At 43.8% G+C, this 25,546-nt stretch overlaps 1 protein-coding gene across 1 annotated transcript in view; it reads right to left on the bottom strand.

The window, feature by feature from the left end:
- LOC126159020 (uncharacterized) overlaps window positions 1-25,546 on the bottom strand; it is a 514,849-nt gene that overhangs the window by 437,706 nt on the left and 51,597 nt on the right. The window contains exon 5 of the mRNA XM_049916483.1: window positions 5,373-5,485. Coding sequence (XP_049772440.1) covers window positions 5,373-5,485 — 113 coding nt within the window. The remainder of the gene's footprint in view (window positions 1-5,372; window positions 5,486-25,546) is intronic.

Here is a 25,546-nt window from a genome sequence, read left to right as displayed (position 1 = left end):
CTAAAACAAGTGTACGGTGAAGACTTTTTATCACGTACGCGAGTTTTTGAGTGGTTAGAGCTTTTGGAAGATGGCTGAGAAGACGCTGAAGATGACTCACGCCCGGGACGCCTTCCATATCGAAAACGGATGAAAATATCGAAAATATGGGTCATCTGTTTCGATATGACAGTCGTTTGAGTATTCGATGATTGCTGAAACTCTGAGGTTCGGCAAAGAGCGTGTAAGGTACAATTTAGTTAACCAATTTAACATGTGCGAAACTGGCACCTAAAATCCTCACGACTGAACAAAAAGCAGCTCGTGAAAATGTTTGTTTTGGCTCTTTTAATATCACTGAAAATGGTCCTAATTTCTTGGCGAGAGTGATAACATGGGACGAATCTTGTTTTTCCTCTTATTGTCCAGAAACTAAGCGCCATTCCGTGCACAGACAACTCACTGGCTCATACTGCACTGTCCGTTAAAAGGTTTCTAGCGAAGGACAGCATCCCATTATTAGACCACTCGCCTTATTCGTCTGACTTAGCACCATGTGACTTTTATCTATTCCCCAAGATCTAATCTGCATTAACAGGAAGACGATTTTGGTCGTAGAAGCAGTGAAAGGAAAAGTGACCCACGTCATCAAGTAGCTCACAGAGGAAGACTTCCAATTCTGTTTCCATTAATGGAAAATTCGCATGGAGCGTTGCAGTAATAGAGTAGGGGAGTGTATTGAGGGTGACAATAAATAAAGACACACATAAAAAAAAGTTTTGCATTACACCGGTTCCCAGTACTCCTGAAGACAGACGTTGACTGTGGATATTGTACAGCAGACACAGTAGTTTTGACTCTTCAGAGATGTCACTAAACCCGCCCAAAGATGTAAACAACCATGCAGGAGCAGCGCCTATTAGACGGAGGGGATTCGACAGTCTATCAGTTCCAGTCACTGCACCAGGAAGGAGGTACACGGCTCGTGTTGTCTGTAGTTCAACCATGCCTAGACGGTTAGATCGCGTCCTCTTTATTACTTTGTGCCAGTAAGGGCTCTCAACAAGTGTCCAGGCGTCTCGGAGCGAACCAAAGCGATGTTGTTCGGACATGGAGGAGATACAGAGAGCCAGGAAGTGTCGATGACATGCCTCGTTCATGCCAATCGAGGGCTACTACTACAGTGGAAGTCCGCTGTCTACGGATTATGGCTCGGACGAATCCTACTTTTCGTGCATCCCGTTCTCTTTACCGGTGAGTGTCGCATATGTCTTCAACCAGACAATCGTCGGAGACGTGTTTGGAGGCAATCTGGTCAGCCTGAACGCCTTACACACACAGTCCAGCGAGTGCATCTAGGTGGAGGTTCCCTCCTGTTTTGGGGTGGCATTATGTGGAGCAGACGTACGCTGCTGGCGGTCATGGAAGGCGCCGTAACGGCTGTACGTTACGTGAATGCCATCCTCCGACCGATAGTGAAACCATATCGACAGCATATTGGCGAGACATTCGTCTTCATGGATGACAATTCGCGCTCGCATCGTGCATATCTTGTGAATGACTTCCTTCAGGATAACGACATCGCTCGACTAGAGGGGGCAGTATGTTCTCCAGACATGAGCTCTATCGAACATGCCTGGGACAGATTGAAAAGGGCTGTTAATGGACGACGTGACCTACCAACCACTCTGAGGAATCTACACCGAATCGTCGTTGAGGATTGGTACAATCTGGACTAATAGTTCCTTGACGTACTTGTGGATAGTATGCCACGACGAATGCAGGCGTGCACCAATGCAAGAGGTCATGATACTGGGTATTAGAGGTACCAGTGTGTACAGCAATCTGGACCACCACTCTGAAGGTCTCGTTGTATGGTGGTACAACATGCAATGTGTGGTTTTCATGAGCAATAAAGAGGGCGGAAATGATGTTTATGTTGAACTCTATTCCAGTTTTCTGTACAGGTTCCGGAACTCTCGAAACCGAGGCGGTGCAAAACTTTTTTTGTGTGTGTATGTACCTGTCTGAAATAAAATGATTTACAACAACGGCCACACCGCGTATATCTGCGTGTAACTCGCCTTACGTCCATTGAAGTTCCAACAGAGATATTGGTCATGTCGTTAAGTACTTCAGCGTATTTGTGCGTTAATCTATATGTAGTCCTTTTTGGTTTCTTTGAAAAAATCAGCCCCATATTGAGTACCTGGTCAACAGAGTGAAATTCCTGTACACACGTAGATAATTTTGCTGTTGTGGAATCTGGCGGCCTGTCTTGTCACTGTAGAGTGTAAGCAAAAACTGTTTACGATGTGCCACAGCGGTAGAGGGGAAATAGAGGCGAACAATTTTATGAAGGACGTTGGTAGTTTGTCAACTAGACAAACAACAAATTTGCCTATAAATGCCACCTAAGCCACAGCGGATGCACATCGCTTCACGTCTTTCGTCACCGACTTAGTCGGTCAGATTTTTTAAATCTTTTATTTTGTTAACATGAGTAATTTAAACTTCACCGTTTAATGTTATGCAAGCACTAATTAGGTTTACAGTTCGATGTGAGCTCTAGCATTACAAGTCTCGTAGTAATAAGATCACATAAACAAAATAATTTAATTGTTAATTTTACACTGTTAAAATTCACAAAATTTTGAGGTAAGATTTAGACAAAAGTCAATTTTACATTTTATAAACACAAGAATAAAATGTGTTTAATATTCAAGGACGATGTTAGAGGGAAAGAACAAACGAACTTCAAGATAAGCTAAGCATATGGCGCTCTTGCATTATAGGATAGCTGGCTTTTGTATTTCAGTTTGTGGTGGTTTCCCAGCAAAACATACCACATCTACATCTACTTGATTATTATGCAATTCGCACTTACGTGCCTGGTACAGGGTTCTTCGAATCATCTTCAGTCTATTTCTCTACCTTTTCACTGTCTAAGAGTGTGGGAAGAATGAACAGTTAAATGATTCTCTACGAGATCTGATTTCTCTTATTTTGTTATGATGGTCATTTCTTCCTAAGCAGGTTGGCGACAGTAAAGTATTTTCACATTCAGAGGACAAAGTCGGTGATTTAATTTCGTAAAAAGATCTCACCGCAACGGAAATCGCCTTTGTTTTAATGATTGCCATCCCAACATGCTTATCATAAACGTGACACTCTCTCCCGAATTTCGCGATAATACAGAATAGGCGTAGTATATGTAGTCTCTTAAGCAGATGTTTTGCATCTTCTAAGTGTTCTTCCAATAAAAAGTAGTCCTTGGTTAGCCTTCCCCACAACATTACATATGTGATCGTCCCAAATTAAGTTGTTCGCAATTGTAATTCCTGGGTTTTAGTCGAATTGACATTCTTTAAGTTTGTGTGAGTTGTATTGTAATCGAAATTTAACGTATTTCTTTTCATACTTTTCGGATGACGTCACACTTTCCGTTATTGAGTGGCCCTTTCCACTTTTAGCACCATTCAGATGTGTCTAGGTCACCTTGTAATTGGTTTTGACCTTCTGATGATTTTACTAGACGGTAAAGTGTCCTATATCAAACTGTTCGTCTCGATCTGCCTTGTACCAATGGCGTTTGTCGCAAACAGTTATCGTTTACATGAATGCGTGGTGTCTGTCATTTCGGACATGTCCTAAAGAACAGACTCCATGCATTCATATAATTGATTCGCTTCAATGGGCAATGACTCCACAACCTTGTGTGCGGATGCACATTTACATTCGACCTCCGGCGGGAATCTAAAATTTAGCAAACATGCAGAATTTGGACGGGGATAAAAAACAAGGGGTCTAGTGAAGCAGGGGATACAACCCGTCGGCTTTGACCAATGACGTCATACATTAGTCACAGATAGTAGTGTCTTCACTTCGAGGCATAGATAATAAAACAATTCTGTGTTCCGGATAAGGGCTATCATTGTACATTAAAATAATTGAATGTGATTCTAAAAGCGATCGCTTCGTATTGCTTAAATTATTCATCGTGTGATTTAATTAAATTAATTGGTTGTTACTTATTCAAATGGTATTAAATTTTATTTCTAGTGATATTGAGGTAATTTGGAGTATTAGTTTCTTATTGCAGAACAATTTTTAGTGTCTTAGTTTCGTTTGTAGGAATGGATTTGTCTGTTGCAATGAATCTTTTGATGATTTAAGACAAGCTATGGACGATGACATATTGACCACAAACTGTTTCTTGCAAATGTGAGGTCTTATTGCTGAATACGTCCGATGTTGTGAGTGCGGCGAACATATGCGCCTCACCAGTGCATCAAGTCGCCGTACTCACGACTTATTTGTATGGAGGTGCAGCAGAGACGGGTTTTGGCGATCTATTATGAGGGGAACGTGGTTCGAGAAATCTAAGCTCGCCCTGACACACATTATGAAAATCACTTACTGTTGGTGTTTAAGATATCCTGTGTGGCTCGGTGTGCATGAATGTCGTGTGAGTAAGCGTACTGTAGTGGACTGGTACTATTTTTGTAGGGAAGTTTGTGGGGAATACATGAAATATAAGGGGCCGTTGAGTGGGGAGGGAGGGGGGGGGTGTTATGGTCGAAATTTACGAGTCGCATTTTGGGAAAAGGAAGTACAACAGGAGGGAACCTCCGGTAGGATTATGGGTTTGGGGGGGGGGGGGGGGCAGTAGTTTCAGGTCAGCATTGTGACGATGTAGTGTTCAAAGTAGTACCAAACAGAACTAAGGAAGTTTTGGTTAGATTAATTGAAGATCACGTTGCATAGGGTTCTATTGTTATTTCAGACGGGTTTTCTTCATACAGGGATTTAAGTGATAAGGGTTATCAGCTCTTTCATCTTTGTAATACATGCTCTCTGGCCAATTCTGACGTCATTGGTCAAAGCCGACGGGTTGTATCCCCTGCTACACTAGACCCAAAAAAAGTGGCGCAGTCGTTAACGCAACTGCCTACTAAGCAGGAGATCCCGGGTTCGACTGCACATCCGGCACACATTTTCACTCGTCTTCGCTGATTCCGCATAAAGCCTTGATGTAGCTGATATCATGAGTCCCTTCCCTTCCCTTTCCTTTTTTCCCTTTCACTTACAGTTTACGTAATTACGTTTACCCCCTGTATTGACACAAGAATGAGAAAATCTGAACACAGAAATTATGCTTGCATGTTTCTATGGTAACGCAGAAATCACTCAAACTCTGTTAACGACAGTCGGTGGTCAGGAGCAGAAAAATGTCAGCTCTATCTATGATTAAAAACTGTCTTATTCTTCATTTAAATAAACATAGATACTTTTTACTCCCGGAAGAGTACATTGTTTCCCATCTGATAGTTTATAACACGAGTATATTTTTCTGAGTGTGTGGGGTGTGGCACGTTGCCACGTGGACTTACCCTGTGTATGGTGCGCGGGCTGAGGGACAGGTAGTTTGGTACGAGAGGTCTCCTCCCCAGACACACGTCCGTCTGCGTCGCCTGCGTCTTCATAGGCGCGCGCTTCAGCTTCTCTGCAACACGACACGGCACAGTGCAATATTACACAATACAGTACAACAAAGTGAGGGCTGCAAGCAGCAGCAGCAGCAGCAATACTTGTTGAGTCAGAGGACTGATGCATAGCGCTTTATAAAAACGGAAAAGGTATATTGTAGATACTTTCAGGGCACTACTCTTGCTGACTCGCTTTCGAAGTTTTTTGAGAAGGAAATGTATTGACACACCCCAATACATTAATTTTATGCTGTACGAGGTATGTCACATGTTCAAATGTGTGTGAAATCTTATGGGACGTAACTGCTAAGGTCATCAGTCCCTAAGCTTACACACTACTTAACCTAAGTTATCCTAAGGACAAACACACATACACCCATGCCTGGGGGAGGACTCGAACCTCCGCCGGGACCAGCCGCAAAGTCTAGCAGCGCCTCAGACCGCTCGGCTAATCCCGCGCGGCGTGGTATGTCCACAAAGTAAGTTCCGTTTGGTTATATAAAACAAACGTGTACAGATACAGAAAAAATATTTATTCTACGAAAATCTACAACTGTTAAACTACTTTTCTATATAGCTTCCGAAATTTTGTAGGCACGTGTCATAGCGTGGCACAAGTTTTTGTATGCGTTCTTCATAGAAGGTTGCCGCCTGTGTGTTCAACCATGTGGTAACATGTTCTTTCAGCTCGTCATCATTGTTGAAGTGTTGACCACAAACGACAGGTTTTAGGTGTAAGAAGAGATGAAAGTCGCTAGGAGCGAGGTCCGGGCTGTACGGACGATGATCAAACACGTCCCAGTGAAATTCCCGTAACAGTTGTTTGGTCACATTCGCCTTATGAGGTCGGGCATTATCGTGAAAAAAAAAGCACCTTTTTACAATAATCCTTGGCGCTTGTTCTGTACTGCGAGGCGCAATTTCTTAATGGTCTCGCAGTAACCATGTGCATCGATTGTTTGGCCTCGCGGTAAGAAATCAATTAAACAAAATGTCTTTTCTATCCCAAAAAACGGTGCACATGACTTTTCGAGGTGTCAAGATTTGATTAGGCTTAACATTCGTTGGGGATGAAGTGTGCCTCCATTCCATCGACTGCCGTTTTCTTTCATGGGTGTCGTACGGTACCCAAGTCTCATCCTCCGTGACTATCCGAGAAAGAAAACCATCGCCTTCTTCATTGTAGCGTCTCAAAAACTGAAGTGCACTGCCCATCCGTTGTTGAATTTTGGGTACCCAACGTGAGCAAAGTTTTCGAAATTTCAGTTTTTCAGTAACAATTTCATGAATCAGTGACCGTGAAATTTGCGGAACTTCCATAGCAAGAGCACTAAGTGTAAACTTATGGTTGTGCTTAATCTGCTCTTCAATTGCGTGAACCAGTTCATCAGTAACCACAGACGGACTTCCACTTCGTTCTTCATCGTGCACTTGATCACGTCCTTCATTGAACAATCTGACCCATCTTCTAACCATTGAATCACTCATAGCATTTTGTCCGTAAACCTCGCAGAATTGCCGGTGGATTTCCTTTGGTTTAACTTTCTTTGCATTTAGAAAAGAAATCACAAATCTGATTTCACACGCAGCGGCATTTTCAATTACGGCTGACATTATAAAGAAGTACTACAAAGCGCACGTCGGCAGCAGCGATCTGAAAATGGCGTACGTGTCTTCTCCTTGAATCAGAATAACTGCGGTGCATGCTCGGAACTGCGATCGTAGCGCTGCCGCGGACAGAAACGGAAACGGGACTTACTTTGTGGACGACCCTCGTACTTTCAGTTTGCCTTCAGGACAGGAGCATGAGCAGAAAATGAGACTCATTCTTTTGCTTGTGAGGAACTGCAGCGTTAATTGATAAGTAGTGGAGTATTTCTTTGATTTGACAATCATATCCGACTGTTTGGATTATGCTACGGCTTAGCATTAGTTGGAACATCACGATGTTAGGGAAGAGCTGAACAACAGTTCACTTCATATGTAGAAAATACGAAGCACGGTGCTCCATCCAAACGTCGAGAAACAGCGAACTGATTTGATATGGCGTATTTATCTCGTGGCTAAAGATCACATTTAGTCTGTGTTTCTTTTCAAATATGCAGTTGTAGAAGTATAGATCTACATTGAACAAACACATAGTTTTCTTGTTTAATACCCAAAAATGTTTCGGTGAAGTTTCACCAATGTCATGGGGTTCACTTATCTTCTTTCAAATAACATGTAAAGGAATTTCTTCACAAGTTATTTGACAGAAAATAAATGGAACCCACTGACGTTGGTGAAGCTTCACCGAAACACGTTTGGATTTTGTTCAAGGCAGAACCATACTTCCACAATTGTATATTGATGTGAGAGTGGTGGGGAGGTGGACGGAGGGACTGCTACAACGTTGTCTCTTGCACATATTGCTTTTGTTAATGTGTGTCAATGATCAGTCCCTAAACACGATAAATGACACAAAGAAGTACTACAACAAATCATAAGAGTTTATTTTTATTTCTATATTCTACTCTTAGATCTTTAAATTTTCAGATCACCTTTCTGTGAATTATGTACTGACTCGTCCTGTATATAAGTAGGTATGGCCCATATGCTCCCACGGTACCCGATGAATTATATATATAAACGAAAATGGATAATATTGGACTTTTTTTCGATCGGTTACAGACAGGAAACATTGCATCACACCACGTATAATATGAGCTCTGTCCTCTTAGCTTTGGTCTGACGACTCAAAACTAATCATTTTATTATCGAAAGGTTCAGCTACGCAACGTTATGTGACCGTGATGACGTGAATTATACGCCAACATTTACAGTACTGTTTCATTATATATCACGTCTGCATTTCATAGGCAGCATAATTTTAACGCTTTGTACATGGGAGGGAGCGGTGGAAGGGGGAAAACAACAGTGCAGTTAAACGGCCCCTGCGTGGACCTATAGTTTTGATGTCCTTTGAACTACGGCCCTGCCTTTATTTTGTGAATGTAGGGTGCATAATCTCGCAAGAGAATACTGTAGGTATAAGGACAGGAACAAGCAGTCATTGTCTGGAAATAAAAGATTGCGCTTTTATGTCGAATATGTAGCTGTTACCCAAGGAGCTGCTTTTACGCCAATGCACTTCGTTCTACGTGTCTTCTGCGAGTCGTTTCGTTTCCTGAACTGCGATGTCGAAGTCGAGCAAAGCCGTTCTACGTGTCTTCTGCGAGTCGTTTCGTTTCCTGAACTGCGATGTCGAAGTCGAGCAAAGCATTCAACAACCGCTGACATAAACTTTCAGGCAGGCTCAAAGCGTTTGGCAGACACGCGTATCTTTGAGCGAGGAAATAGCTGCGATTCGCGTGGTGTCATGTTTGATGAGTAAGACAGACACATAAATAACTCACCACACCATATAATCCATGGGGGATTAATTAATAATTAATATATTAAGGGGGATGCAGTTAATAAACTTCCTTACGCAGTCACTACTACAAACGGAACAGTCGATGCCAGCTCCGTTGTTCTCAGAAATCTGGCTATTCATGAAAGGTGAACAAATGTGCCAATTTTACTATGAATGTGGATAAACTGTCGTATGACTGGCGTAAATTAATTATAGAAACTCGTATATACATCGCCTAAAAGATAAAGTGAAGTACCAGAAGGGTTGGGGGAAACGAAATGAAACTTCACGGATTGAGAGGTTGATTATAAAACTGAATCAAGGTTACAAAGAAGTTTGCAGTAAGAGCCCCTTTATCCGTATGACATTGCACCGCTTCTGGCGTGGGTGCATGCACTGATTTGGTTGGCGAGGGGTCACAAAGCTGATGTAGCATCTCCTGAAAAATGGTTGCCCACAAATGATATTGACATTTCGGATACTAGCACTGGGAGGAAGAAGTCCGACCTGGAGCCACACATGTTATGACGGGGACAGAACTGTGATCTTGCTGATCAGGGGAACACCTCAACATCAGGCAGTGCAGAGAGATGCAAGCCAAGTGGGAACGAGCATTGTTCTATTGAAAAATGGCACCAGGATGCTGTGATATTAGAGGTAACACGTGAGGACGCAAATAATCAGTGATGTACTTTGTGCCGTCAGAATTCCCTCAATCACTGATATCGCTGACCTGGCTCTGCTGACGATGCTAGGAGTAACTCCAAAACGTTGGAAGAAAGCGACCTCTACTCAGGTCGCCGCGCTACACGCCGACGATGATCATTTGGGGTAACGCAGTACCGCTGTTCGTCGGTGTACACAATGCTACGCCATTCATCAGCAATGCGTGCTTCCCGTTGACGGCACCACTCAAAACGCTGCCGGTTTTGTTGTGAAGTTAACAGCACCCTACACATAGGACGGTAATGTCCCAGTCCGTCCCCTGCTAATCTCCAGTCAATGGTGTAGGTTGACACAGACTGTTGCAGTGAGCCCATCACTCGTTCTCGGATGGTAGGCGATGGTGTGAAGGAATTACAATGTGTTTGTTGCACAATGTGGCCATCACCCCATCATACATGTCATACATTGTCGTACATCTGACGCAACGTACATCTGCCACTGCGTTTCCACGCAGTCCAACATCGGGCCACTGCCACATCCGAATGCCTCAAATATCTGCATTCTGTGTGATTTGACTAGTCACCCAAATGGAAATCGATTATTAGGTACATTTTAAACTCTATAAGGTGTTCTTTTTTTAATAATGCTCTCAAACCAAAACGCGGCACCTCCGTGATAGCTCAACATCTGAGTGTGTTCACGCTCCTTATATGCCCTACCAGTCCCGGTAACAAATGGCTCTGAGCACTATGGGACTTAACTCCTGAGGTCATTAGTCCCCTAGAACTTGTTGTTGTGGTCTTCAGTCCTGAGACTGGTTTGATGCAGCTCTCCATGCTACTCCATCCTGTGCAAGCTTCTTCATCTCCCAGTACCTACTGCAACCTACATCCTTCTGAATCTGCTTAGTGTATTGATCTCTTGGTCTCCCTCTACGATTTTTACCCTCCACGCTGCCCTCCAATGCTAAATTTGTGATCCCTCGATGCCTCAGAACATGTCCTACCAATCGATCCCTTCTTCTAGTCAAGTTGTACCACAAACTTCTCTTCTCCCCAATCCTATTAAATACCTCCTCATTAGTTATGTGATCTACCCATCTAATCTTCATCATTCTTCTGTAGCACCACATTTCGAAAGCTTCTATTCTCTTCTTGTCCAAACTAGTTATCGTCCATGTCTCACTTCCATACATGGCTACACTCCATACAAATACTTTCAGAAACGACTTCCTGACACCTAAATCTATATTCGATGTTAACAAATTTCTCTTCTTCAGAAACGCTTTCCTTGCCATTGCCAGTCTACATTTTATATCCTCTCTACTTCGACCATCATCGGTTATTTTACTCCCTAAATAGCAAAATTCCTTAACTACTTTAAGTGTCTCATTTCCTAATCTAATTCCCTCAGCATCACCCGACTTAATTAGACTACATTCCATTATCCTCGTTTTGCTTTTGTTGATGTTCATCTTATATCCTCCTTTCAAGACACTGTCCATTCCGTTCAACTGCTCTTCCAAGTCCTTTGCTGTCTCTGACAGAATTACAATGTCATCGGCGAACCTCAAAGTTTTTACTTCTTCTCCATGAATTTTAATACCTACTCCGAATTTTTCTTTTGTTTCCTTTACTGCTTGCTCAATATACAGATTGAATAACATCGGGGAGAGGCTACAACCCTGCCTCACTCCTTTCCCAACCACTGCTTCCCTTTCATGCCCCTCGACTCTTATAACTGCCATCTGGTTTCTGTATAAATTGTAAATAGCCTTTCGCTCCCTGTATTTTACCCCTGCCACCTTCAGAATTTGAAAGAGAGTATTCCAGTCAACATTGTCAAAAGCTTTCTCTAAGTCTACAAATGCTAGAAACGTAGGTTTGCCTTTTCTTAATCTTTCTTCCAAGATAAGTCGTAAGGTCAGTATTGCCTCACGTGTTCCAACATTTCTACGGAATCCATACTGATCTTCCCCGAGGTCGGCTTCTACCAGTTTTTCCATTCGTCTGTAAAGAATTCGCGTTAGTATTTTGCAGCTGTGACTTATTAAACTGATAGTTCGGTAACTTTCACATCTGTCAACACCTGATTTCTTTTGGATTGGAATTATTATATTCTTCTTAAAGTCTGAGGGTATTTCGTCTGTCTCATACATCGTGCTCACCAGATGGTAGAGTTTTGTCATGACTGGCTCTCCCGAGGCCATCAGTAGTTCTAATGGAATGTTGTCTACTCCCGGGGCCTTGTTTTGAGTCAGGTCTTTCAGTGCTGTGTCAAACTCTTCACGCAATATCTTATCTCCCATTTCATCTTCATCTACATCCTCTTCCATTTCCATAATATTGTCCCCAAGTACATCGCCCTTGTATAAACCCTCTATATACTCCTTCCACCTTTCTGCTTTCCCTTCTTTGCTTAGAACTGGGTTGCCATCTGAGCTCTTGATATTCATACAAGTGGTTCTCTTCTCTCCAAAGGTCTCTTTAATTTTCCTGTAGGCAGTATCTATCTTACCCCTCGTGAGACAAGCCTCTACATCCTTACATTTGTCCTCTAGCCATCCCTGCTTAGCCATTTTGCACTTCCTGTCGATTTCATTTTTGAGACGTTTGTATTCCTTTTTGCCTGCTTCATTTACTGCATTTTTATATTTTCTCCTTTCATCAATTAAATTCAATATTCCTTCCGTTACCCAAGGATTTCTACTAGCCCGCGTCTTTTTACCTACTTGATCGTCTGCTGCCTTCACCACTTCATCCCTCAGAGCTACCCATTCTTCTTCTACTGTATTTCTTTCCCCCATTCCTGTCAATTGTTCCCTAATGCTCTCCCTGAAACTCTCTACAACCTCTGGTTCTTTCAGTTTATCCAGGTCCCATCTCCTTAAATTCCCACCTTTTTGCAGTTTCTTCAGTTTCAATCTGCAGTTCATAACCAATAGATTGTGGTCAGAATCTACATCTGCCCCAGGAAATGTCTTACAATGTAAAACCTGGTTCCTAAATCTCTGTCTTACCATTATATAATCTATCTGAAACCTGTCAGTATCTCCAGGCTTCTTCCATGTATACAGCCTCCTTTCATGATTCTTGAACCAAGTGTTAGCTATGATTAAGTTATGCTCTGTGCAAAATTCTACAAGGCGGCTTCCTCTTTCATTCCTTCCCCCCAATCCATATTCACCTACTATGTTTCCTTCTCTCCCTTTTCCTACTGACGAATTCCAGTCACCCATGACTATTAAATTTTCGTCTCCCTTCACTACCTGAATAATTTCTTTTATCTTGTCATACATTTCATCTATTTCTTCATCATCTGCAGAGCTAGTTGGCATATAAACTTGTACTACTGTAGTAGGCATGGGCTTTGTGTCTATCTTGGCCACAATAATGCGTTCACTATGCTGTTTGTAGTAGCTAACCCGCACTCCTATTTTTTTTATTCATTATTAAACCTACTCCTTCATTACCCCTATTTGATTTTGTATTTATAAACCTGTAATCACCTGACCAAAAGTCTTGTTCCTCCTGCCACCGAACTTCACTAATTCCCACTATATCTAACTTTAACCTATCCATCTCCCTTTTTAAATTTTCTAACCTAACTGCCCGATTAAGTGATCTGACATTCCACGCTCCGATCCGTAAAACGCCAGTTTTCTTTCTCCTGATAATGACGTCCTCTTGAGTAGTCCCCGCCCGGAGATCCGAATGGGGGACTATTTTACCTCCGGAATATTTTACCCAAGAGGACGCCATCATCATTTAATCATACAGTAGAGCTGCATGTCCTCGGGAAAAATTACGGCTGTAGTTTCCCCTTGCTTTCAGCCGTTCGCAGTACCAGCACAGCAAGGCCGTTTTGGTTAATGTTACAAGGCCAGATCAGTCAATCATCCAGACTGTTGCCCCTGCAACTACTGAAAAGGCTGCTGCCCCTCTTCAGGAACCACATGTTTGTCTGGCCTCTCAACAGATACCCCTCCGTTGTGGTTGCACCTACGGTACGGCCATCTGTATCGCTGAGGCACGCAAGCCTCCCCACCAACGGCAAGGTCCATGGTTCATGGGGGGCCCTAGAACTTAGAACTACTTAAACCTAACTAACCTAAGGACATCACACACATCCATGCCCGAGGCAGAATTCGAACCTGTGACCGTAGCGGTCTCGCGGTTCCAGACTGTAGCGCCTAGAACCGCTCGGTCACCTCGGCCGGCCCCGGTAACAACACCAAACACGACCAGCTCTAATGCACTTTGGTGGTCATTCTGCCGCTCACAGAGAATTACAACCCTAATAATTTACATAATCACTGTGTGCATATTTATGTGGATACCCGACCACGTCTTCATGACAGATCAGTTTTTTGGCAAGCTGTGTATTTGGCACTGCAGTCTGTGAGAGTGTCCGTAGACGTTGAGATACTGTACCGTGGTCAACATTCGTTCTCATACTTTTAGATACGCCCCTCCCCAGTCTCTCAGCAGAGCGATGCACTATGCGCCTCTCTTATTTTTTAACCGAGTTGTGCTGCTAACAAGTAGTCCTACTCGGGTTCTTTAATGAGACAGTATATACTACGCTTAAGGCGTATACTTACGATTTCTATAGACGTACCGAATGAAATTTAGTAATGAAAAATTGACAGTTACTTGAGTCCTTAAGTATTCCCAATCGTAAGACATTCAGACAGCCTTACTTTACTGATGAAAGATTATTTTTCGCCATCAGAAGTGCAGGCTTATTCTCTTGCATTATTTCATTTATCCGAGAACAGTAAAATAGTGTTCGCCAGTTATTGTTTTACTGTTAACTAAACGTAATCAATAAGAACAACATCTTCTGCATCCTCGAGAACATTATCCGCATCATTTGCACTAGATGGTATCTTTTTTTTATGGACGCCAGCTTCCGCCATTAACTCCGAATGCTGTTCCGTTACTGGCACGAAACTGTGAGCCACGAAGTATTCATTGTAACAAATTGGCAGAAACAATCAGCTGAATTCTTTTAAAACTGTCCAAACATTGGTCTAATTTTGTTTTTCGCACTTGATTTTATTCTACATTCAGTACATTCCACAACCATATCATATGGTGTTCACTTCCCACAAGTTCTTTTCTATGGATACAGTTTTGAGTAGTCATTCACTTGGCTCAGCTTCAAGACATATTTCTCTGAAGCCGTGACTTTTATTTATCAGCATATATTTTTCCCCAGTTCTATGAATTTCGGTTGAAATATTAAACAAAAATAATTAGACTTGTTAACTTTCATTTACTATGGCTGAACTTCAAAGGCGGTATTACTGTAGGCGGGGTAAGCAGGAACTCCTCCGTGTGCGGTCAGGATAGCTGCTGCAAACCTTCGACGCTAGTAAATCATTATTATAGTTCAATAGTTTATTCGCTGCGTTTACAATTCGTTGCTCTCCCGCACCAGACTCGGCTGATGCTTTATTCAGCTGCGTATTGGATTCTATCTGACGTCTGTTTAGTGAGCTCAACGTCTGCACACCTAGGTGATGGTGTTATTTTCTCTGCGCCGCGGCGGTTTTCCGGCTGGCAGTGGATAAGTTTGGTCTCGCTCCGAATTCTACAATGAGCCTTGCTGACGCATCAGTGATGTACCTGGTGTCGGTAGTAGTGTGGTCGGTTGATGTGCTCCCAGCTGGGCTGGTAGATTTCAGCACCTGGAGGCATCTAGGTGTTGAACAGGAACGTGAACCCCAAAACGCGCTACTGCTGCCTTCCACGTTAAAGTTTGCTGCTGGCAGCACTCTGCGATGTGGTGTTGTCGTAAGACATTTTCTCCATCAGTAGATGGTAGGTGGCGAGTAGCATGAAGCTCATCGGTGAATACCATCATCTAGGGGACTTCTTCAGCTAGTTCTTAGGCTATTATGGAGCATCTAGGACAGAGATTTACTATTGTAATCATAGAATCGAGCGCTATTATTGCGTCTGCCATTGATCCAAACAATCAGCTGACGAGAGCTGGAAAACTGGAGTATCTAAATGGTGCTAATGCGGGGCTGTGATGTGCCACATGGTAGATGGTGTCATAACGTGTTGAAGGCCTGACCCACTTGCGACATACTGGTATGTTTTCTGCTTCAGTATGCTTCTGGCTTAATTTGATATTGCCTATGACATTGCGAATGTTTCGATAAATATTTGTAAATCCCACGCCCTACTATTCTATACTGTAACAATACACTGCTGAAACCACACGTTGTTGTCAGCTGCTTAACTACGTATTGGTCCATTTCCACAAAGCAATGCAGCAGAGATTCTGAGTGTCGTCACTTGGATAAGTCCTTGGTAGGTCCCCAGAGATATATGTGGTACCAGATGTCTATGCACACCTCCCGGAATTCCGTAAATTATGGGTCAGTTGTTTGCGAGTGCGAAGCTGGCACTCGGAAGTCTCCCAGATGTATTCCATGGGGTTCAGATCAGGCGAATTTGGTGGCTAAGATATGAAAATGGGTTCATCATTGTCATACTCCTCAAACCACTGCAGCACGATTTTGTCCTTGTATCTCGGATAGTTATCGAGAAAGACAGGATGCAGGTTATCCGCAAGATTGTTCACATAGTGCACAGTTGTCATGATGCCTGCGATTAGTACCACAGGTGCCACAAGAGCCTTGATCAGTGTCCCCCATACCGTGATACTGCCCCAGATCAATGTCCCCCATACCGTGATACTGCCCCATTGGTGCATGTTTCGAGTATCTGTTCGCTATGGACAGTGGCATATCCAGACATAAAGAGAACGGTAATTCGTCAGAGAAGGCCATGTTTTCATTCATCGAAGGTCCAATTTCGATTATCCTGTGCCCATTATAACTGTAACTGTCGATATCGTTGGATCAACAAGGGAAAACGTAAGCGTCGTCTGCTGCGGATCCTCATTTTCGGCTCTGTGGCCTGAAAGGTGTTTTCCAAAGAAGTTGTGCATGCATTAGCATTATACTCTACCGTCACACCTTCCACAGATCGCCATCGATCCTGCTTTACAGAGCAGAAAAGCCTCCGACATTGACAATCTTAGATGAGGCGTGGATGTCAAACAGCTTGTTGCCTACTCTTGGTTTCATCTTCCTCCAACGACCCTCCACAGAAGCTCGCGACAATAACATGCTGTAGGAGCCAGGGCGTCAGAAGAGTATTTTCTGTGTAGGCTAGACGAAGGGATGTGCGGTGGTGGAGTCCTGTGGAGCGCCGGGACGCTGATGAGACATCATTCAACTGACAGACATTCATTTCAAACAGTGTTATTATCAGTCCATCTTCTTCCCGGCGCTGCCTATCATTGGCAGCGTTGCACGAAGTCGCAGGGTAGCAAATCAGCGCCTGACGAGGAATTTGTAGGCGTACGCTCTGGCGTTGTCTGAAGCCAGTGCCACCGCTCTGCCTTAGGTGGGTCTGGCGGCCGGTGTGTCGCTACTGTCCGGCGTGGCTGTGCGGGTCTGCAAGAGCCTCGACTGAAACTGGGCTCGAACTCGGCCCCAGAAATCTTCATGCCCCTGATGTCGGTTGTCGAGACGGCGTGTGGGTGGAAGACCCAACAGCGACATGAAGGACAGCCCGAGACTTGGTCCCAGCATGCAGACAGTAGTGTGGTACTTGTATTGCCCAGTAGTGGTGGCAGAGGGGCCCTGCTTCCTAGTTAAACAACTCACAGATGGGCAGATGGACTCTTCACTCACAGAAAATCGGCACTGGCCTCATCTTCAATCAGTCACCGTTGTGACTGGCAGGATCGCAGCTTACAAAGTTGTCTCCACAGCCAGACGGCTGCGGACTTGTACCACTGGACTCCAAGGTGGCGGCGGCGGCGGTTGTAGACGCCTCGCTGTATTCACTAGGTCATACTGCAGCTAACAGAGCTGGATTTCCATCGGTAACAGTGATACAGATGTAGAGACCTAACTCTGAGAGTGATCTGAAGCAACACGAAGGTTTTAAAGCAGCTGATGACGTAATTTCGCCTGTAGGGGTGACCTAATGTGCTTCCGTTTTCTTAGCCTGTCAGCACTCTTCGCTGGCCTTAACTTCACGACTTCAGAGCCTTCCACTACCCAATGTTTGCAGCCTGTAAGGCATTCTTATGTCATCCCTAGTTACTACTTACACGTAGCCTCGTAACATAAGTCTTCCGCTCCAGGCTGAATACCAGTCATTTCAGAGTATGCTGATACAACAGCTCCATACTTAACAATCACATACAACCGCTTGCTAGACGAAAGATCCGTACCCAGAGACTGGAAAGTTGCACAGGTCACACCAACTTTCAAGTAAAGCAGTTGGAGTAATTTACTAAATTACAGGCCCATATAATTAAAGTCAATATGCAGCAGGATTTTGGAACATATATTGTTTTCGAACATTATAAATTACCTCGAAGACAACGGTCTATTGACACACAGTCAACACGGATTTAGAAAACATTGTTCTTGTGAAACACAACTACCTCTTTATTCACACGAAGTGTTGATTGCTATTGACAAGAGAGTTCAAATTGATTCCTTATTTTTAGACTCCCAGGAGGCTCTTGACACGGTAGCACACAAGCGGCTTGCAGTGAAATTGCGTGCTTATGGAATACCGTCTCAGCTACGTGACTCGTTTCGTGATTTCCTGTTAGAGAGGTCACAGTTCGTAGTAAATGATGAAAAGTCATCGTGAAAAACAGAAGTGATTTCTGGCTTTGTACAAGGTAGTGTTATAGGCCGTCTACTGTTCCTCATGAGGCCGGCCTGTGTGGCCGTGCGGTTAAAGGCGCTTCAGTCTGGAACCACGTGACCGCTAAGGTCGCAGGTTCGAATCCTGCCTCGGGCATGGATGTGTGTGATGTCCTTAGGTTAGTTCGGTTTAATTAGTTCTAAGTTCTAGGCGACTGATGACCACAGAAGTTAAGTCGCATAGTGCTCAGAGCCATTTGAACCATTTTTTTATTCCTCATGTATATAAACGATTTAGGAGATAGCCTGAGCAGCCGCATTAGGTTGTTTGCCGATGAGGATGTCGTATATCGTCTAGTACAGCCATCAAAAGATTAAAACAAATTACAAAACGATTTAGAAAAGATGTCTGTATGGTGAGAAAATTGGCAATTGGCCCCTAAATAATGAAAAGTGTTGGGATCATCCACATGAATGCTAAAAGGAATCCGTTAAACTTCGGTTACACGATAAATCAGTCAATCTAAAGGTCGTAAACTCAATTAAATGCTTAGGAATTGCAATTACGAAGGGCTTTAATCGGAAATAGAACATAGAAAATGCTGCGGGGAACGCAAACCAAAGACTGCGTTTTGTTGGCAGAACACGTAGAAAATGTAACAGATCTACTAAAGAGGCTGTACACCCTACGCTTGTCCGTCCTCTTTTAGAATACTGCTGCGCGGTGTGGGATCCTTACCAGATAGGTGTGACAGAGTACATCGAGAAAGTTGAAAGAAGAGCAGCACATTTTGTACTACCCCGCTATAGGGAGGAGAGTGTCACGGACATGATACAGGGTTAGGGGTGGACATAATTAAAACTATGGTGTCACCGCCAGACACCACACTTGCTAGGTGGTAGCCTTTAAATCGGCCGTGGTCCTTTGTCATACGTCGGACCCGCGTGTCGCCACTGTCAGTCATTGCAGACCGAGCGCCACCACACGGTAGGTCTAGTCTAGAGAGACTCCCTAGCACTCGCGCCAGTTGTACAGCCGACTTTGCTAGCGATGGTTCACTGTCTACATACGCTCTCATTTGCAGAGACGACAGTTTAGCATAGCCTTCAGCTACGTCATTTGCTACGACCTATCAAGGCGCCATATTCAGTTACTATTATTACTACCTTCAGGAATGTGTTCTGAGCAGATAATATTGTGAATCATGTACCGTCAAGAGCGACGTTCATCATTAATGGATTAAAGGTAAGTATCAAACTAATTACGTCCGCTTTCTGAATTCTCATTCCTTGTCGTGTTCCAGACCTCACGTCAGTATAGTTCTTCCCTCCTCACGCCAGCCTGCCTGAGCTAAAACGCGTGCATTTCGGAATCCACTCGTAACACGGTGTTGGTTCTTCTGCTAACACACACACAAAAAAAAAAAACAAAGTCGTTTTCTTTTGCAGCAGAATCTCCTCACTTAAGTTGAGTCACCAACTTCCTCCTCCGAATGCGAAAATATTTTGCCAACACCGACCCGCATAGGGAGAAACGATCATCGTAACAAGATAAGGGAAATGAGAGCTCACTCGGAAAGATTTAGGTGTTCGTTTTTTCCTCGCGCTGATGGAGATTTGAATAATAGAGAATTATTGTGAATATGGGTCGATGAACCCTCTGCCAGGCACGTAAGTGTGATTTGCAGATGTAGATGCAGGTGTAGATGTAGACGAGAGAAAGATGAGTGGCGCTTTTCGACATGTGTTCGTTTAGTGAACATCTACATCTACGTGACTAAACTCTAAATCACAATTAAGTGCCTGGGAGAGATTGCATCGAACCGCTTTCACACTACTTCTTTACCGTCCCACTCTCTAAGAGCAGGCGGGTAAAATGAAGACATAAATCTTTCTGTACGAGTTCTGAATTTTTCCTATTTTATTACAGTGATCACTTTTCCCTATGTAGGTTTGAGTCAAAATATTTTTCTCATTCGGAGGACAACATTGGAGGCCGAAATTTCGTGAAAATATCTCGCTGCGACGAAAACCGCCTTTGTTTTAAATGAATTCTACATCAACTCGGGCATCATTTCCGTGACACTCTCACCCCTATTTCACGATAATATAAAACGAGCTGGCCTCCTTTGGACACTCTCACCCCTATTTCGCTATAACTCAATCCGATCTAGCCTCCTTTGGACTTTTTCGATGACCTCCGTCAATCCTATCTGGTAAGGATCCCACACCGCACAGCAGTACTCTAGCAGAGGCTGGACAAGCGTAGTGTAGGTTGTCTCTTCAGTAAACCTGCTGCATTTTCTAAGCGTTCTGCCAATAAAACACATTCTTATGTTTGCTTTACCACAGCATTATACAGGGTGAGCATTAATAAGACCGAGAAATTCAGGGGCGGATTGGAAATGGAGGAAAAAAGGTCCTATGGACACATGTTCGAAAATGCGTTGACGAATGAAAGTTTCTCTAATCATGTGCCGTGTGTTTATTGTGTGTTGCAGGCTGTGTGATATACGCGGCGTTCTGTAATCTGCAGAATGATCCGGCAGTCATGTTGCGAACAATCCGACATGCAGCGATCAGAACACCTGAACTTTGGGACGAATTGAACGCACTAACAGACAAAATTTCTGATGAATGCCACAAAGAGTGCAGGAACGGAAGACCACACAGACGATATACCCATATACAGCACCCAGACAGACACCATAGTGTGGAAGAGGTAAACTAAGACTCAATATAAAACAACTGAGACGCAATAGACTTACATAAGTAGTCCTGCAATGGACAATACCGATTAGATTAATGTATGAAATTAGGTATAAATAGTGTCGGCGCACCGTCGCAATTGCCATCAGCTACCACGGCACTTTAAAACTGTATATAAATAACCTGCTAGAAATAAATAGAGATATCAATTGTTATAAATAGAATAGAATAGAACTTCCTAGGCTAAGGTTAGGAGACTGAGAATCAGAGGCTTGAAGATAAATCCCAAGGCGCTCATCCTCAGTACCCTAAGGTGGAGGGACTATCATCTCTTCCTTTCCTATCGTCTTTTCTCCTCTTCAGTCTAAACTATTCCTTGTATTTCCTTCTTCTAATCCAAAATTATTTTTTTTAAATTTTGTTAAAACGGTTTTGGGAAAGCTGCCAAAGTAAAGAAAGAAATAAGAAAAAAAAAGGGGAAAGACCCGCCTCCACGTGGCGGGACACGGGCAACGGTACGGCCGGATGCGGGAACTGGTGTGAGTTTCATCAACTACATCAGCACCCGTACACCGGTCGTAGCGGCCAAGTGGTCAAAATAGACCCACCTTAAGCACTTAGGTGGTGGGTCGTAAAATCAGGGCGGAAAGTGAAAAAAAAAAATCCGACATGATGTTTGTGTACGGCCAAAGAGTTGGAAACTGTCTGGAGGTGGCACGGCTGTACCAAAACAAGTACCCTCACAGAGATGAATCACATCACACATTTCAAGACCCTTTTTGGCGCTTGTGCGACCATGGGTCCCTTCAGGCAGACGAACGTGGAGGAAGGTGTCTACCAGATTTGGAGAACAGGACCTTACAGGATACTGAGACGTACCGCAGGCAAGTGGCCCGCCAACATGCTGTTAGCTAAAGTACGACTACGTGTACCCTGCATGGCGGCCGCTATTATCCCAATCACGTGCAATCCCGTGGAGGCCACTTTGAGCATCTGTGCTCTGTAATTTGTACTGGGGAGATTTGTTGTCGCTGCAAGCACAACGTCAATTTCCGGACACACGTTCATAGGACCTTTTGCCTGCATTTCCAGTCAGGAATCCCTCGCTGCAGTTTGTCGGTTTTATTAATATTCACCCTGTGTATGTCATCGTTCCAACTTAAGTTGTCCTTAATTGTAAGTCCTAGGTATTTAGCTGAAATGACAGCGATTAGATTTGTGTGATTTATTATTTAGCAGAAAATATTCGGATTCCTTATAGTGTTCATGTGGATGACCTAACACTTTTCGTTATTTATAGCAGACTACTTCTCGCAATATAAAGATATCTTGTCTAAGTCAGTTAGAAACTGGTTTTGATCTTTAGATCACTTTAATTGACGGTAAATTAGAGCATCAGCCACAGACAACTTAAGATGATTGTTCATAAGTCGTTTATATAGAATAGACAAGCAGAGCGCCTATAACACTTCCCTCGGGAATGCCACTTATCACTTCTGTTTTACTCGATGACAGTCCGTCAATTGCTACGAAGTGTGATGAGTCAGGCAGGAAATCACGAATCCAGTCACACAATTGAGGCGACACTCTATAGACACACAGCTAGATTGTAAGTCGCTTGTGAGGAACGGTACAAAAAATTTTGGAAATCAAGAAATATGGAATAAATCTGAGGTACCATATAGATTACGCTTATTACTTCGTGAGAATAAAGAGTTAGTTATGTTTCATAAGAACGATGTTTTTTCTGAATCCGTGTTGACTGTGTGGGTTAACAGCCACTTATATTCGAGGTAATTCATTATGTTCGAAAACTGTATATGTTCCCAGCTCCTACAGCAAATACTTCAGTGATGTGGATCATTAATTCAGCAGATTACTACAATTTTCTTTCCTTAACTGAGCAGATAACTCGTGTTTCTTTCTTGAGTATTGGGCGATCTGCAAAACTTTCCAGGCTTTAGGTATTGATTTCAATCCATCGAGCGTTGTTCAGAGCGGAACTGTCATATCTACAAACTCTGAAAGGAATCCGATTGCTATACAATCTGGAACGGACGACTTGGTTTTATTAAGTTATTTAAGCTGCTTTACTGCACCAAGGACATCTGCTTCTAAGTTACTCATGTTGGCAGCGGTTCTTCTTTCCAAGTATGGAATAAATACTTCGCATTCTTAGTTCAAGGAATTTCGGAAAACTGTATTTAGTAGCCGGCCGCTGTGGCCAAGCGGTTCTGGGCGCTTCAGTCCGGAACCACGCTGCTGCTACGGTCGCAGGTTCGAATTCTGCCTCGGGCATGGATGTGTCTGGTGTCCTTAGGTTAGTTAGGTTTAAGTAGTTCTACGTTTAGGGGACTGATGATCTCAGATGTTAAGTTCCATAGTGCTTAGAGCCATTTGAACCATTTTTGTATTTAGCAATTCCCCTTTAGGGCACTATCATCGGTAACATTACCTTCGCAACAGCACAGTGAAGATATTGCCGCGTCTGGCCGCTGGTGTACGTCACATACAATCAGAATCTCTCTGGATTTTCTGCCAGTTTTCGAGACAGAGTTGGTTGTGGAAACTATTAAACCCATCTCGCATTGAAGTTCGCGCTACATTTCGAGCTTCTATATGACTTTGCCAGTCTTGAGGCTTTTGTATTTATTTACACTACCAGCCATTAAAAATGGTTAAAATGGCTATGAGCACTATGGGACTCAACTGCTGAGGTCATTAGTCCCCTATAACTTAGAACTAGTTAAACCTAACTAACCTACGGACATCACAAACATCCATGCCCGAGGCAGGATTCGAACCTGCGACCGTAGCGGCCTTGCGGTTCCAGACTGCAGCGCCTTTAACCGCACGGCCACTTCGACCGGCCATTAAAAATGCTACACCAGAAGAAATGCAGATGATAAACGGGTGTTCATTGGAGAAATGTATTATATTAAAACTGACATTTGATTACATTTTGACGCATTTTGGGTGCATAGATCCTGAGACATCAGTACCTAGAACAACAACCTCTGGCCGTAATAACGGCCTTCATACGCCTGGGCATTGAGTCAATCAGAGCATGGATGGCGTGTACAGGTACAGCTGCCCATGCAGCTTCAACACGATACCACAGTTCATCAAGAATACTGACTGGCGTGTTGTGACGAGCCAGTTGCTCGGCCACCATTGACCAGACGTTTTCAATTGGTGAGAGATCTGGTGAATATGCTGGCCAGGGCAGCAGTCGAACATTTCCTGTACCCAGAAAGGCCTGTACAGGACCTGCAACATGCGGTCGTGCGTTATCCTGCTGAAATGTAGGGTTTCGCAAGGATCGAATGAAGGGTAGAGCCGTTCGTCGTTGAGTACACCATCGCAGGCGCTCCTGTCTATGATGCAGCGTCGAGGGTGACCGCAGCCATGGTCTCCGAGCTGATAGTCCATGCTGCTGCAAACGTCGTCGAACTGTTCGTGCAGATGGTTGTTGTCTTGCAAACGTCCCCATATGTTGACTCAGGGATCGAGACGTGACTGCACGATTCGTTAGAGCCATGCGGATAAGATGCCTGTCATCTCGACTGCTAGCGATACGAGGCCGTTGGGATCCAGCACGGCGTTCCGTATTACCCTCCTGAACGCACCGATTCCTATTCTGCTAACAGTCATTGTATGTCGACCAACGCGAGCAGCAATGTCGCGATACGATAAACCGCAATCGCGATAGACTACAATCCGACCTTTATTAAAGTCGGAAACGTGATGTACGCATTTATCCTCCTTGCACGAGGCATCACAACAACGTTTCACCAGACAACGCCGGTCAACTGCTGTTTTTGTGAGAGAAATCGGTTGGAAACTTTTCTCATGTCAGCACGTTGTAGGTGTCGCTACCGGCGCTAACCTTGTGTGAATGCTGTGAAAAGCTAATCATTTGCATATCATAGCACTTCTTCCTGTCAGTTAAATTTCGCTTCTGTAGCACGTCATCTTCGTGGTGTAGCAATTTTAATGGCCAGTAGTGTAAATTTGGCATACTGTTTTCGTTGCTTCTGCCACAGTTACCTGACTCGTTTTGTGTAACGTGGTAAGGTGGAAGGGGGGGGGGGGAGGGGAGAGAGAGAGAGGAGGCTGGGCGGCAGTTTCGTCTGTTGTTAATTTATATGGTATAAGACTCTTGACTGCTGTCGATACTATTTGTTTGAGTTTATGCCACATTTGACCTACACTGTCCTTTAGAGAGGAGTCAAGTGAATTTTTATGTGCTTTTTTAAACACACAAATTTTGCCTTTATTTTTTGTGGGTTACGGAGAAGCTCAACAAACTCCAATGACAGACGCCTCGAGGCAGGTGCTGTGCATCACAAAGAGGCTGCCAAACTTCCGAGAGCGAGCATTCCAAGAAGAGTCGGGCAATATATTACTTCCCTCCACATACGGCTCCACCGGAGACTTATCGACAGTGATTCCTCCTACGAGCTATTCGCGAATGTAACAGGGAAGGGGGGAAAAGACAGTGGTACAAGAAGCACCCTCTGCCACACACGACGAGGCGGATGAGGCGTGCTGATGTAGAAACAGTTAGCACGAGGTAGCCCACATCACCAGTGTCAAGAAGTCAGAATATCA

The sequence above is a fragment of the Schistocerca cancellata genome, chromosome 2 (genome assembly GCF_023864275.1).
Source record: "Schistocerca cancellata isolate TAMUIC-IGC-003103 chromosome 2, iqSchCanc2.1, whole genome shotgun sequence".
NCBI classification, from domain to species: Eukaryota; Metazoa; Arthropoda; class Insecta; order Orthoptera; family Acrididae; genus Schistocerca; species Schistocerca cancellata.
This window is presented reverse-complemented; position numbering and strand designations above follow the sequence as displayed.